This window comes from Rhea pennata, chromosome 4, assembly GCF_028389875.1.
Source record: "Rhea pennata isolate bPtePen1 chromosome 4, bPtePen1.pri, whole genome shotgun sequence".
Taxonomy (NCBI): Eukaryota; Metazoa; Chordata; class Aves; order Rheiformes; family Rheidae; genus Rhea; species Rhea pennata.
This window is the reverse complement of record NC_084666.1, coordinates 48,169,386-48,185,181: the sequence shown is the minus strand read 5'-3', so window position 1 is coordinate 48,185,181 and position 15,796 is coordinate 48,169,386. Positions and strand designations below refer to the sequence as shown.

General features: G+C 38.4%; 1 protein-coding gene across 3 annotated transcripts in view; it reads left to right on the top strand.

The window, feature by feature from the left end:
- Positions 1–9,917, top strand: part of DCLK2 (doublecortin like kinase 2) — an 81,248-nt gene extending 71,331 nt beyond the window's left edge. For 2 of the 3 annotated variants that reach the window (XM_062573874.1, XM_062573873.1), the window contains 4 exons: positions 289–385; positions 2,312–2,392; positions 3,764–3,880; positions 8,549–9,917. In XM_062573874.1, coding sequence (XP_062429858.1) covers positions 289–385; positions 2,312–2,392; positions 3,764–3,880; positions 8,549–8,770 — 517 coding nt within the window. In that variant the 3' untranslated portion in view covers positions 8,771–9,917. Of the gene's footprint in view, positions 1–288; positions 386–2,311; positions 2,393–3,763; positions 3,881–4,833; positions 4,917–8,548 lie in introns of all 3 variants that reach the window. The other variant, XR_009958168.1, reaches the window with a different exon arrangement.
- The last annotated feature ends 5,879 nt before the right edge of the window (positions 9,918–15,796 follow it).

The window sequence follows — 15,796 nt, the reverse complement described above, 5'->3', positions numbered from 1 at the left end:
TGAATTTCCTTTCCTATTCTTGTTACTGTATCTAATTAGCTGTGCAGTCTCTATTCCAGTGGGAGTCCTTTCACCTCAGTATTATTTTTCTATTCTCATCACTGCTGACTGCATAACTATAGCAAAGACATCTCAAAAGGACTACCATTATATAAGCTTGCAAATTACACATTTACAAAAGTTGATACGATGGCATTCTTTCTGCTCCATCTCAAAACTAAATTTAATAGTTGTGTGACAAGCTTCTTTCTTTCTCATGGTCTTTTTGTCATTACTGCTGTTTTACAGTGAAAACAACCTTCAGGAAGACCTCTTTGATCAAATACTTGTTGGGAAGCTGGAATTTCCTTCTCCATACTGGGATAATATCACTGATTCGGCAAAGGTACAGATGTTGTCTAGCCTGGAAAAGTGTTTCTGACAAGCCACTGAAAAGACTATGCCCTAGTGGAGATGCAGAATAGACTATTACCCACTCTTGCAATTTGCCTTTTAAATTAGCTTAACAGTGCTTGATGAAAGTACAGGTTTTGCAGCCCTACCGTCATGTTATTGTCTGAATGAATAAGTGTAATAGAATGTCATTTGAATCCAGAGAATATCAATCACATTATTCAGTTTACTTAATGGTGGACTGTTACAGTAAGTAAGTAAATTCAATGCTACAATTGTAAAATAAGTGTCTCTCTGAATTTTCCCTCCTATCACTCTTTTAAAAGAAAAAATTGTTGCCATGTGGAATGAACGTAATGGACCTTATTTATTCTAATTCCACTCTTCAGCCAACTAGAACTTCCAAGAACTTGATTGCCATAGTTCTTATATTATCAGCAACACCCTTTGTGCTTAAAATGATGGAATCTTTGCCCTTACAAACTCAAAATTTTAAGCCTTACTTCACAAGTTAACTCAGTAATGTCCTCTGAACAATTTTTCCAAGGATCTTTTCACTAGTAAGTGAAGGTTAGAACAAGCATTTGTTATCCAGCCAATGAGAAGCTGCATTACTTTGAGTTTTCCAATGGCAGTTACCTGAAAACAGAGCAAATGTATCTATTTGCCAAACTTACTTTCCCAGGCACCGGCCATCTTGCACTCTTCCAGATTTACATTCTGAACAGACAAGACTAGTGTGTCTCATTCTTGATCAGAGAGGTAACCTTTTCCTTCAAACTTGCACAGACTGTAACTTTGCTGGTCTAGAAACCGCTCAGTTACCAATGCAATTATCCATTTGAAAAAGGTGTTTTCCAGAACTGAAGAGGCGAACAATTGCCATGAAATACCTTTATTAAGAATATGGAATTTGACAGTTTGGGGGGCGGTGATAAAAGGATCTTCAGCTGGAGGAATTCAGCTCTAGTCACAGGAAATTGCTCAGTTGGCAGAGGGAAATACTGGTCTGTCTTTATAGGCTTGTAGAACCATGAGGTTCACCAACAAATTAGTTGGCAGTTGCCAGCAGGTTTGCTGCCATAAAGGCAAGAAACTTCAATGAATAAACATGTAAAGAAAGTATAATCCAAACTTCAGTGACTGCTTTGCATCAGTGACCTCTTAATGTTCACCATATCTCAAGGCAGTCTAGTCACATCATTAACAGAAGGGCCAAGGAAGTATTCAGTGAAACTGAGGATATCTGCTGTAGTGCTTCCAAAATGTGACAAAAGCCACTCTCCAGTGAAACATCTGTTGGGATTTAAACATTTACTTGAAACTAAGCACTTTTTCCTATCTGCTTATTGCTATACCAGTCAATTCTTAGCTAGTGAAATGAGTATTCTTCTGGAGCAACACATCATAAAGGAAAATAGTTTTCAAATAATTTAAGCAGTTTCTTGAATTTCTAAAACTACAAGAGCTCTTTTGCATCTATTTTTATACCCTTAATGCACTGTGATCATCTGCATGAACACTGCCTGGAGAGGATCTTGTCTGTTCCAGGTTTGTTTTAGATCTCATCACTTGCACGATTACACAGAGAACATCCTGTGACGTTATAGCAGATGTTTGGAACACTTCCTTTTCATAGGGTTTCAGAAGACTTAGTGAAACACGAGTACAATAAGGAACTTGATATGGCATATACTGTCTATCATACTGTAAAACCTAAGGGCAAATATTTGGTCCAACTGAAGTCACACTGGCGTTCTGGTATGAGTGCATGTTGATTTTTCACCTAGCTGGTACGAAAATTTGATAGTGGTTGCTAGAAGAGCTCAGTGAAGGCCAAAAAAAAAAAAAAAAAAAAAAAGTCTCTTTTCCATTTGAATGTCCTTCCCCACTCTCCTGAAACTCTTCTTATTTTTAGGAGTTAATTAGCCTGATGCTACATGTGAATGCTGAAGCCCGATACACAGCAGCCCAGATACTAAGCCATCCCTGGGTGTCAGTGAGTAAATTACATTTTACTTTTCTCTACTTTGAAATTAAACCTGTAAACATTAGCATTACAATGTAGTTCTCAGAAGCGGTAATACAATTCTATTGCATCCATTTCTGTTTATTGATCCACTAGTTCTGTTTCCACAGAAAAGAGAATTGCAATGGTCTGAAATTCTAGCTTCAGCTGATCCCTTGTGGTTATTGAAAGCTTTTCTCAAAACAACTGAAGCTGAAATGTCAAAACCCTACTTAAATAAGGGAATGGAGAAAATCTATAGCAAAAATACTATCTGGAAAAACACAGCTTAGCATGGTGTACTTCTCATCCCGCGTACTACAGGAAGAGATGGTCAGCTGCTCTGTGCTCTGAAACACTGCTGGCCAGGATGGGAAGGTACTAGGAGTGGCTAGAAACCTGCTTTTTAAACATGACATGACAGGCAAATGTGCAACTTGAGCACCTTTTTCATTCTTTCAAATTCAGCCCAGGAAACAATCATTTCAAACTATGTATGTGGAAGCACTATTGTGCAGGTTGGCATCTTACCTGCTGCAGTGCTACTTAAAACAAATTACAATGGCCTGGTTTTTTGGAGCGCTCCAAGCTTCACAAGAGGAACAAAATAATAACCAAATAAAAAGTATGTAATTTAAAATGGTGGTTTTGCCATGAACATTAAGCTGATAGCTTCAGCTTTTGTCAGAAAAAGCTGAGAAAAATGTGCTTCACTTTCTGACAATAGCAATGGGAAAAGCTGAAGTGCATGATTGCTTATCAATTGAAAATCAGTTTATTGTTGATTAATATTAGGTTTACATGTAAGTAGCTAGTATGTATTTCCACGCTCATTTTAAGAGGGTCTGAATAAGATCTTGTGGAGTTCTCTTAAAATAAGACAACTGTAATGAGTGTGTTTCTGTGCTCCTCTCAAACATGTTGATAGTGCTGGATAGTGTTTCCACACTTCTGGGACATGGTGGGCCATTTAAAATGCTGATAACTAAGTAAAGCCAAATAACAATTACACTTTTTGTTTGCAACATGATAGTTATGCGTGGATTAAACTTGTGGCATTACATTTAATGGGTCAAATAAGATGGATTGAAAGTATGCATGTCACATGGCATTTTAAGAAACAGAAGGTCGTGCAGAACACAGTGGTGGCTAAGCTCCTTTCCCCTGCAGTTTGTCTTAACCCACCTGAACCGTATCTTACCTAGCAAAGGGCGTTCGTTTTCAGGCTGCTTATCTGAACACTTAATTCAAACTAAAAAGAAGAAAGCACCACAGGATAACTGAAAGCCTTTTCTTTGTTTTATTTTCAAGCATAGGGTTTCTTTTTCTTCTAACCTGAATATTGTATATATTCTTAAATAGGATGATGCATCCCAGGAGAATAATATGCAAGCTGAAGTAACAGGTAAACTGAAGCAGCACTTTAACAGTACCCTGCCCAAGCAAAACACCACATCTGCTGGAGTTTCTGTCATCATGGTAAGAGAAATCAGTACTTTCCTATACTGATACTATACTTCGCATATTTTCCTAACAGCGTTCTATGAGCATGTTTAGTGCAAGAATAGCAAAACCAAAGCTAGAACAGTCTCTAATTCTCGTCCTTATCGGTGTATAGTGCGCATTGTGCCATCACTGCTCAAGAGCAACCAAGTCTACCACAGTGTTCCAGCTAAGCTATAAAAACAAGCTTTCAGATACCTATAAACACTAAGTAGTTAGTTATATGGTGAAATGAAGCTTATTAACCATTTGAAATCCTTCATTATAAAAACTGTAATTTGAATGGTAATAATTATCTAGTTTTAAGATCTTCCCCTCTTCCCCCACATTATTCAATCTGGATTATTTGATCTGTTGTCTAACACTATGCTTGTGGGTAAACAGACTCACAATCTGAATTTTTTTTCATAGTGTTGCTTACCGTGTTTTTTCCAGTGTAACCTCTGCTATGTTTTATTTGTTTCCTGATGGGAAACATCCTTCAAAACGTGTGAAGGAATCCTGATGGACTATAGTTGAACTTACTTATTTAAACAATAATTCCAGAAGACAGACAGATATGTGAACCACAGTAGACGAAATGAAGTTGACTTCACTATTATCAGTACTAAGCAATGCACTTGTAAATGTTCAGTCACTTCTGCACAGAATATGCAGCAGTTATAGAGATCGAACTATCACATAGCATATAGCATTCAGTACTCTCCAAGTGCAGCCCACTAATGTTAACAAAGAGTTGTTGTTGTCATCTAAAAGAAGGTAAATTTAGATGTTTCTGCATATGTATATATGCTTTTGCAAATACATATACATGAACAGCGCATGTGAACTAAATAGGCACAAGATTTCAAAGTAGAAAGAATGGTAGCAGAAAAGAAGTCAGAAGATTGATTTCAGGTTGATGCTGTTGTTTACATTTCATTTGACAGTTTGACTTGAGAGTTTGAGAGGGACTTCAGAGCTTCATTCTTTATACTGTTGAGACTATGGATAAGCCTGAAGCTGAAACCTGGTATAAAATACAGTATATGTAATAAGAGCAATTTTAATTCTAACTCTCAGCCCCTCTCCAACTTGCATGCCACTTAAGCTTATCTCAAATCTCTGACACGATAAAGCTTCTGGCTTCTTACTAGTGTGGGTTTTTTTTCTGTTAGCTACTGCCATCCCTTCAGCCAGTCAAGTACATCTCATTAAAACTAAGTTTTATTTTAATTTTTCCTTTTCCTTCCTTACTTCCTTCTAACAGGTATGAAAGGTTGGAAAACATACAGCTATTTGGTTCTGAATGCAGCTTCCAGTTATTGCTGAAGGAAAAATTAACTCCTTGCTCGGAACTGTGTAAAATAATGAGGGTTAGGTCCCCAGTTTGCTGTTCTTGCCCTGGTTTATCTAGGACATTGAAATTTAGTTATGTTAACAAGTTCTACACTTGTAGTAGAGCTCATTGTTTTAAGAAAAGTTCAGATTTAGAAAGCACAGTATTGTAATTCCCATGTATGGCAGTGCATTGCTGTATCATTTCACCCTCATTTTTACTCAAGGAGGAATATTTTTAAATTACTTTTAGCATTAATTAATTCATTCAAATATTGTGATCTGGCTTATGCTGATGATAGATAATACCATCATGTGGCAGATAAGTAAAACTGCACATATCTACTTCAGTGTTTTTACACAGGAAACTACTGCTCCTAAAAGCATGTTGCTGTAAAGTCATAACTGATTTTTTTTTTTTAACTGAATTTAAAAATGTTCTGTAAATCTAAATTTGTTGCAATGGTGTTGGTTCTGCTTAAAGTAAGTCTAGTTTCTGTCCCTTGCTTTCTTCCTTTTCCTCCTTCCCCAATGCCTGCATTGCTTTCCTCTGAGTAGGTCCAAGGCAATGGTACGTACTAACTGCAATGCTTTGTTCTGCTGCACAAAGAAAGAAGAGTTCTGTTTATCGAAAGGAGAAATAACTCGGCCAGTCTGAAATGGAAAGAAAGAGCTTTACAGCCACATGAGAACAGAAAAAGAAAATCCTTTAAACACTTGAAAAAGTTCCTTGTATTAGTGATGCATGTTTGAAACTTTCTAAGGTAATGTTAACATACTAGTTATTTTTTGCTTCCCCAAACATATTTTGGTCTATTGCCACAAGAATTATTTTATGCCGGTGTGTATCTTACAATCTCTCAAAGGAATTACAAAAAGTACACATCTGCTGCTGTTCACTCTGCAAAGCTAAAACATTAGATACCCAGGTTCAGAGAGTCTGACAACCGGTGTACACTCCTTGTGAATGTGACACAGACAATAGCCCAAACTAACGAAATGTAGAATTGCATGACAAGTGAAAAGATCGACTTTATGAAGCAGAAACTAGTATGTGTATCACAGAGCTACTCAAAAGTTAATCAGTCCTAAATTAATAATAATAATAAAAAAAAAACGTTCCTCCTTAGGAACAGTGAAACATTTGATTAAACCTCCTAACTCATTCTTAAAAAAAAAAAAAAAGAAGAAAAGAAAGAAGGAAAGAAAGAAAAAAAAAGAAAAGAAAGAAAAAAAATCCTAAATCACATTGCATAGTTTGTCTTGCTGCATGCAAGGAATGAGTATCAGCGGAGGCTGCTGTGAGGAGAGCACATGAGAAACATCACATTCAGTGTGAACGGTGAAAGCATTTTCTTTCCGTTGTGCAGTAACGTAGCCTGCCACAGAAATAGCAGGAATCTGTTTCTTCACAATTCTTTCTCTAGCAAGTGAATGAACAAGGACATGCAAACCTGCTAATTTAGCTACATCGATAACCGTGAAACTACTGCACATCACAGCTAATCTCAGGAGCCTAGGTACAGTTCCTCTGCGAAGTATATCCTTTGTAGCAGAGACTTCAAATGTAAACCATTGAATTTTCTCCTGTACTTGTATGCATGTAGTATACTATCTTTTGTCCTAACTGGAAAAAAAAATATATCCTAAATTCAGTATACTTACTTAGGCTTTTTGGGGTCTAATCCTCAGTACTGTAGTCTTAAAAGGCCAGGCAGTAAGGCTTGGGGAGCGGGGGCCCCTTGTTGCTTGCTGCCTCCCTTTCCCAGCATACAGCCACATCTGTACTTAATGCTAGAGTCCCACGTCGTAGTGTCGGTGACCTACGCACAAAACACAGAGTTAACAAACCACAACAGAGTTAAATCTGAAAAATAGAGGGAGGCGAGGTCTTGGCAGCACCATTTTGATAGATAGGAAGCAGGTGTAGGAGGAGCCCTGTTGTCCTTGATCCAAAACAACACTTGCATTCACTGATCTTTAGGGAAATCCAGCGTGATCAGTGTCTTCCACTGCCTGTGTTCTACATTGTAGCAACTGCTCAATTCCAGAGGGAATTGTCAGTGGGAAAGGGCATGTTCATCAGCAGGGGAGAATGGAGTAACTGGCTCTATTTTTTTGTTTTAGTAAGTTTAAATTGTTACACAAGGTGGTAGAACAGCTTCAACAGGAGAGTTCCAAGACTGATTCCAGAACAACCTACCCTTCCTACACCTGTATACTGTAGAAGTCTTCTACTTGAGACCTTGGAGGTAGATACTGAACTATCTCTCTTTGCCAAGTCAGTAAAAGCAAAAATTGAATTTAGGTATCCCATAATGAAGCAAGTGTTACTACGAAGCTGTATGATCAGTTTGGAGAAGATGGTAGTTATCCCATTTCTGCCATCTCCTTGCTGACTTTAGTGCTAAAAACTTCATCTGAAAAAAGTGCATGCTGAATTTAAATTGAATCAGCAAATTGTTTCAGTATCTGAGACTGTGTACTTTTTAGTGAAAGGTTTATTAGCCAAATTCCACTAAAAATACACAGAAATTTTCACATTAGAAAAGAGAGTCCTGAGCAATCAAAAGCGTGAAAGTATGAAAGTCACCTGCTTTGGCAGATGATACACCACATGCTCTAGAAGTTCAAGTAGCAAGTGCTTCAGGACTGTACTATGAAGTGAAGTAAGTAAGTAAGTTCTCAGTTATTTCCCTTCTAACCCACTAGTCCATTCTGTTAAATACTTATGTTTTTAGTAATCAAAAATACACATTTTTGCTACTGTATTGTCAACTTCAAGAGAGTTATTTGCCCTCTCTCAACAATAAGCAGTAAAGGCTTCTAATTTAAAATAGAAAAATAATTCCCTAGGTTTCTCTCAATTCTCTTCAAAAGCAGACAAATCTGTGTGTTGCATTTCCTCATGTTTGTATATGTTTCGGGTTTTTTTAAGCAGAAACATGCATTATTTTTATATGAAAATGTGGTATCACATGAGCAAGTATGTTTATGAACACAGAGGCACATAAATCTTTGTAATAATTAATACGAACAGTTCAGACCACACTGTAACCATTTGTGTCATCTCTTTTCCACATCAGACTTGCAAGGCAAAATTGTAAATTATGGCTAAAGTATATCTGGAAGATAACTTTTCCTTAGATTTTTTCCAAAATCAGCACCACAAAAACCTAGTTATATATGATTTCTAATGTTATTTCTCCTTTTTTCTGGCTCTAACGCATGCACTCAATGTCTTGTAGATATTGTCCTATGCCTGAAGTACACAGGGCTTTGATTTAACTGTTCTTTTTATGTTTTGCCTTGTTTTTTTTGTTTTAGAACACAGCTCTAGATAAAGAGAGTCAAATTTTCTGCAGCAAGCGCTGTCAGGACTCTGGTAGAGCTGGACTGGAGCAAACCTCTGCAATTGCTGCTGCAGCCGATGATCCCCGCGCGGCTGGGGCCCAGGCCCTCACCCCTGCCGCTGCCGCACCAGGCAGCTCCCCCGCACTCCCTGCCCCAGCATGTCCCGAGTTTGCTGGGGCTCAGCCTGATGTGTAGGACTGACCAAACCAAATCCAACTGAAGCTCCCTGCGCTGTCCTCACAGTTTCTCTTACTTCGCAACAGTTTGTTTTCAGTTTGCTTGCACCCTCTTGTGGCGAGGCCAAGGCAGGCTGTCATGAACTTGTAGTAGTGGGCGAGTGAACCTGTGTTTAAGTAAGTGCTCTTTGCCCCTGTCTAGAGAACAGCAGTAGGGGAAAGATTCTGGTATTTTTAGATGATGACTTTTTTTTTTCAAAGTTATCTGTGTTAGTTTAATTTCCTGCATTTCACACAGCCTTGGGCTCTAAGTAGACTAACTTACTGTGTAGCTAACCATATTTTTCTAGAAGTATTTGAGAATGGGGAGCTGTTACCAGGCCTCACTTCCGCAAACAGACCCTGTTGCGCTCTTCTGATGAGGATGCTCAGAAAAGCAGGAGAGGAAGACAAGGGAAAGTAACTTGCATTCACCTGCTGTTCCAATGCCTCTATTTTCAGTCAAGTTTCTACTGAACCTGAGGAGGCAACTTCTCATGAAGAATCTTCTTAGTGGACTAACTGTAAAATATCATGGGACAAGCACTGGAGATAGAGGGAGGGATAATCCTTTTTGTATCATCAAGTTTGTTATCAGAATTGTAGGCTGCAGGGTAGCATAGATAATACGAATTTAAATAAATTGACTTCGGATGTAAACATGAACACTGGATACTTACTTGTAAAGCGGACTGCGGTCAGGGAAGCCTTTTTTGTTCTAGTCCTTTTCTTCCTTCCCACAAGTCCCATCCACACCTTTCTCCGGAGCCAGACTACCTACTGGATAAGCTACTATGGAAAGGCTGCTGCAGGTTATCTAACCTAGGATGGATGGAGCAATTCCTTAGTTCTAGGGTGAGCTGACGGAGGAGCTACTACAACTAGCCACCATCAGCAGCTCTCCAAGGTCTGTCAGTGCTATCCCCTATTCACCTGGTGCAGGCACTGGAAACAAGGATTGGGGAAGAGTTACCTTAATCTGTAGTAAAGGATAGGTGAGGTTTTTATCATATTGCTTAGTTCAATATTGTATGTATTCAGCTTACTCATCCTTTGCTCATTCTTACAAATTTGTCATAGTTCATTGTCTTTCTTAGGTATACTTTCTACTAGAATTGTAAAAGAAAGACCTGCAATAAACTTTCTTCATTAAAAGAACGTCATTTATTTCTATGAGAACTCACTCATTTTGTCAGTGAAAGTAAGTAAGTAAGTAAGTGTCTCATTTTTTTCTTGAAAGACTGAATAGATAGGTAGCTAGCAAAAACATTTCATAAAAGAACAATCATCTGATGTCCTTGTAACCTTTTAGAGTTCATTGACTTCTATAGGAGACAAAGGTATTACAACCGAACATAGTAAGTTAAGTAAGTAAGTAAGTAAGTAAGTGCTTTACTTTTGAAAATGGGATTAAAGAGCAAGACGTGCTAACTTAAGGTCATGATACAACTAAAAGAGTTACAGGCACATTTACCAAAAAAAAAAATAGTAAGGTATTAAAAGGTATTAGAGGTATTAAAAATATATCAGCAAGAGGTGTAGCTAGACCAGAAACAAAGAAAGATCCATGTTACAAGTCATCATGAATTAATGTTGATACAGGTTGGAGAATATGGGGATGGCCTTGGTATAAGAGATTATTTATGTTTATATTTTTGCACAGTGCAAAAATATGAAGATAACACTCTACCCTTACTCAGAACAGAAGCTAGTAAGACCCCCCAATAGCTAGCAATGTGTTTACAATTGGTAAATTCCATAAATAAATATTTGAGAATTTGAGAGTAAGCTAAAGAGAGGATGGTTAATTTAGAGAGTATAGACTAACCCACCACCTCCAGCACAGAAAGGCAACCCCTAACAGAGGACCATCGCAGGAAACTGAATGGGAGATTAGTAAGGATGAAGCAACAGTAGAAGCAATGAACACTGGGTTATTTTGGATTTTGTTTGTTCTAAGAGTCTGCATATTCAGCTGTGCAAGGCCTAGATATTTATTTTACAGGCAATTTCCATTAATAAACTGACGGATTAGCAGAAATACCTAACAGGTTGTGTTCCACAAAACTGATTATATATCTATACACACACACACATATATACACATATATATATGTGTGTGTGTATATATATATATATATATATATAAACTACATAAAAGAAAGGATGAGAATTTGATTATAAACAGCAGCCAGTAGTTCTAAAGTATTGTTTGTGGAAGAACAGGGTTCAGATGCATATTTATTCTAAACTCACGTTGCTATGTTTATGACTGATCAACATCTAAACAGTCATAGACAAGTATTTTCACTCATGGAGCAGAAGTGGGCAGTAGACGATACCAAAACACCTGCTTAAAAATAGTGACAGTATGGCAATATGAGCTGGCCGTATGCTCATGTGGACAATACACAGTGCCTGGGATATCTAGGCAAACTTTTAACTCTGTGTATGGCATTAGAAAAGCTGTATCTTCTCTATGCCTTAATTTAATTCTATAGACGTTAATTTTCTAGGTGCACAGATGGTGTGTTTGGTGAGGAACACCTGACATACTTTTGTTAATCCAACCTGAGCCTGGGATGCCATATTTAATCTTTTCCATTCTTAAAAACTAGGTTATTATTCTAGGCCCTCATGGCTCTTGTAGCAAGAAGTGTGAGATAGATACCTTAAGATTAGCTCCAATTATCATCAAACAAGGTGATTTCTGTGGTATTGCATAGAGGAAGAAGTACTGTACCTTCGTGCTGCAGAAAGTATCACAGTTTAGCATCTATTAAAAAAAGAAATTAATTGGTTAAAAAATGAAACAATGAAGGCTCATAAGGATTGTTTGGTTTGTTGACCTATTGCACTTTCCTGTAATCCTCCTCTCTTTCTAGCGCCATCATTTGGTAGAAGAAAGTGAAAGTATGAAAGTTTTAAAACAAAGCTATCATCTGATACAAAGGGGAAGACAAACAACTATAGAAACTGTAAACTCCAGTTACACTGTTGTCTAGAAAGGACTGTCACCTTTTGCGGTTTGTAAAACCAGCTCAAAAATACTTGCTATTTTGATAACTATTTATGAAATGCTAGTTTTTCAAATACTCAGCAGTGACAGCACAACTGCTACCATGTCTACTTCAAAAAAAATTTTTTCTTTTTGAAGTCTCTTGCCTTTTTTGGCTCTTTTGAACTTGACTACTTGTTAATATATTCAAATAGGTCCAGTTCATACATTTCTAGCTATGAAATCTCTGCTTTAAATCAGCGTAGTTCACTGAGATTCCCATCAAGATTCTTGCCCGTCCTTGGGTTTGCAGAATTAATTACAGTAACTGTCAGTCTACATGAAGATGGAATGTGTTTTGTGATGTTGTCACTGTCATTCAGCACTGGCTTGTACTTACAGCTGGTCAGTAAGAATATTTTAGTGGGTCAGTAAATCCTACTTGGGACGACTTCACTAAGCAGAGAGCTTTTGGTTTTAGATGCAGACTTGCTTCCCTCCCCGTCTCCACTCAACACTCATGGAACAGAAGCCAGGACAAAGCAGTGACTAAAATTAACAGATTCTAGGGTATTTTTTCTTCTATTGCACGATTGTATCTGTAATAGAGGTAGGAAATGTATTTTTCACTTACCTCTTACTCCGGGTTTTCCCTTTCATCCCTTCCTGCTTTTCTAGTGCACTGGAGCATCCTAGGCACTAGTATCTTGCCTGATCAGACCTTTCCTATGGCTCCGGAAGCAAGCCTTACCCCTTACAGGGCACTTCTGCTCCCATTCAGATTCCACAAATTCCATTTTACAGTCAGAGTTTTCTATCATTGGTGACTACATCTTCCTTGTAAGGATCTCAGAAATATTTCTGTATTGGTTATAAAAATTCTCCAGTCACTCTTAACAGGTGAACATACAAGAGAAACACCCCAGCAATAATAGTATCAAAGAGAAGCTCTGGTTGCAGAGTGAAGAGACTAACATTGACTGTTCTTATATACAGAAAGAAAAAAAGAACAAACAAAACCAGAAGTGTAGAAAACAAGAAAGAATACAAAATGGGTATAGTGCCTTTGTAATACCAGAAAAGGCAGTATTTCTAGAACAGAAAAGCTGAAAAACCTTTGTTATGGATTCTGTCTATACTTGCTGAGGTTCCTGCAGTAGATGGATAAGCAGATCTTAAATAAATTCGTGCATTTAGAACAGAAAAATAATGAAAGGTTGAATCTTTTCTTCATTATCAAGTGGAAACCCGTTTATGGCTCCCTTGCAAAGAAAAATATAGGCTACCTTTTCCCGTAGGCCTGTCTTGCAATCGTATCAAAGAGACTGTGCAGAAATAAAAAGCACTTACGATCCAATGTTCTGAAGGAATACACCATCAGGTAGCAAAAGAGGGAGAGAGGCAAGGTGCAAAGTGAATGCAGGGGAAGGATGACGAGCTAAAGCGCAGGTTTGTGCGTAGTTCTGCTGTATTGAGGAGTGAGAGCACGCAGCGAGAGATGACACAGCCCGAGAGCTGAAACTCTGCTGCTGCTCCAGAGCGAACCTTGGAAAGGAGAAGCACGAGGCAGGGTTTGAGCTGGGGAAGATCACTTCCTTAATTCAAGAAAGCTGGTATTCTAGGACATTATTAATTTCCCAAAAAATAGAGGTTTTTTTAGGATTCAGGTATGCAGTGAGAGGGCTACAGTAACAACGGCACCTTCCAAAAGTAACGTCCGCAGCCATTTTTCTTGCTTTATGTTTAAAGATCTTACTGATTGTATGTGAAAGAGAGGCTCACAAAAAAAGCAGGAAAAGTTACCATCAGGCATCTTCCAGCCGGCACAAGACGCCTCCCACGGCAGCCTGGAGGGCACAGGCGAAAGGAAGGAACTCCAGCACCCAGGCGGATCTCAAGACGACGAGAACCAGTTGCGCTTTCTGATCTCTGCTGTTTTCCCAACCTATTGGAAATAAAAAATTAGGCCAGATAGAAAGCATCAACTTATATTCTGATGTCTGTACCCTCAGCAAAAAGGTTCAAAGCTCCCATGCACTGAAAACTTCTTGTTCACAAAACAGTTCTGATGGTTTCAGTTAGGACGAACCAGTCAGTTTCTTAGATAAGCAGGAGATTTTGATTTAAGAATCCTCATTTAATCTTGATTTTCATACCTCTCCTCCCAGTAGTCACTGGTCTAATTAGCGCACTGACTCCAAGTTTGGTACTTTAGTAACCCAAGAGATACACTGTAATGATGTAAAATTATGGGACTAATCATTTACTTTTATGTAAACATGCATGTTTACTCATCATCCTCGTTTTTAACAGTTTGAAAAGGGGAAATTACATTTCTTGCTTACTCATGATTTCTTCCAAGCTACATTCAGATGGCAGTTGCAATGCAACAGAAATGCACAAAACTAATAATCTAACACAAATAATCTCACATTGCTACTGAAATCAGTTTCAATACTTAATTCTAGTATTAATTTGGCAGGAAACTGAGAGATTACTTCTATTGATCATGGGAGTGATTTTCAAATGCTGTTTATAACATGCACACAAATAGGTCTTTGCTGGGCTGTTTCGATTTAAAACAAAACAATTCAGCTGGCAGGAGCCCTTGTCACCAGGAGCTGAACCAACAAGGGGAAAGCCAGGGCAGACGGGAGAAGATAACGGTGCCTCCATGAATCTCTGAGGGCACTAACTCACTCAGGACTTGCAAACCAAACCAAAATTGTTTTTATAATTTTGAGGGGCCAAAGGGAGAGCAGGAGATTTTGGTGTCTTTTTTTGAGCTTTTTTAGCAGGGGGAAGGGCAGCATTCGTGGGATTTTTTTTTATTTTTATTTTTTAAAATACTAAATCAGCATTGTAAAAATTACCTGGGCAGTGACTGAAGAACCAAGCTGCCAAGCAAACGTCCACTGAGAAGGAAAGCGTTTTCCAAACTGCTGCTTCTCTTCTTGATTTTTTTCAAAACAGCATTTCAACTTCTGCGCGCCTGGCTCCCGTTCGGAAGCGGAGGCCACAGAGCGAGACCGATGCGAGATGCAGTTTTCAGAGAAGCAGAACTTCATCAGGAAGTACCTGCAACTATTCCCTTCACCCCAAAATGTTTCCCAATTACTTTAAAATACTAAAGTTTACATTTCAGTAACAAACAGTGTACTTAAGAAGAGACTGGTTCTACTGCTCTGCAGGCAGTTCAGAAGGTTCACGTTTTGCTTTTGCAGCCACCAGGGCTTGTGTGAAGAAGGATCAACACAGCACACCGGGTACACTAGAGAAAAGGCAAAAAAAAAAAAAAAAAAAAAAAAAAACAGAGCAACCTGCAAACACAGCTGTACACAGACTCATTTATATTATTGCTAAACCATCGCGTTAGGACCATCGTCCCTGCTCGGTCTCATTCGCTCTCCAGGAGATGTTGGCGCTCCCCTGAACGCAGCCCTCTCTCACACAGCCACAAAGGTCTCTGCACGTTCAGCAGGCAGCAAGCACCACGTGCCAAAAGCCGCCGCCTCCTGCCGCCCGCAACGCAGCCTGGATCCCAGCTGAACGCCTTCGTTAGTTGACTACTGAGGAAGTTCAACGTATGGATTTGCATAGAATTTCATATTTTACTAAATACACAGTTCTCTTCGCATTTCTGATTTTGTGTCTCAAACCATTCTACAAGAATCACAGAATACAACAGAACAACACGTAATAGAATACAGTTGAATTTCCCTTAATTTCATTGTATAAAAAGTCATGAAAAGGTTTTGCATAAAGAGTGTTTTTATAAACAGTCATAAAATGTTTACATTCTCTAGTCCTCTATAATACCAAAACTCCACTAAAAATAAACTTCTTACAAATACAGGTTAAAATTTGTTCTTTCAAGTTTGGCTGCATGTTTTCTAATACCCCCCCCCGCCAAGACCATCAGCCTTAAAATTGCAGGGATTTGGTTACAGCAGTTAGATTTCCGTAAACCTAAACAAAATCAGAGACCATTTCCTACAGTTTTTCATC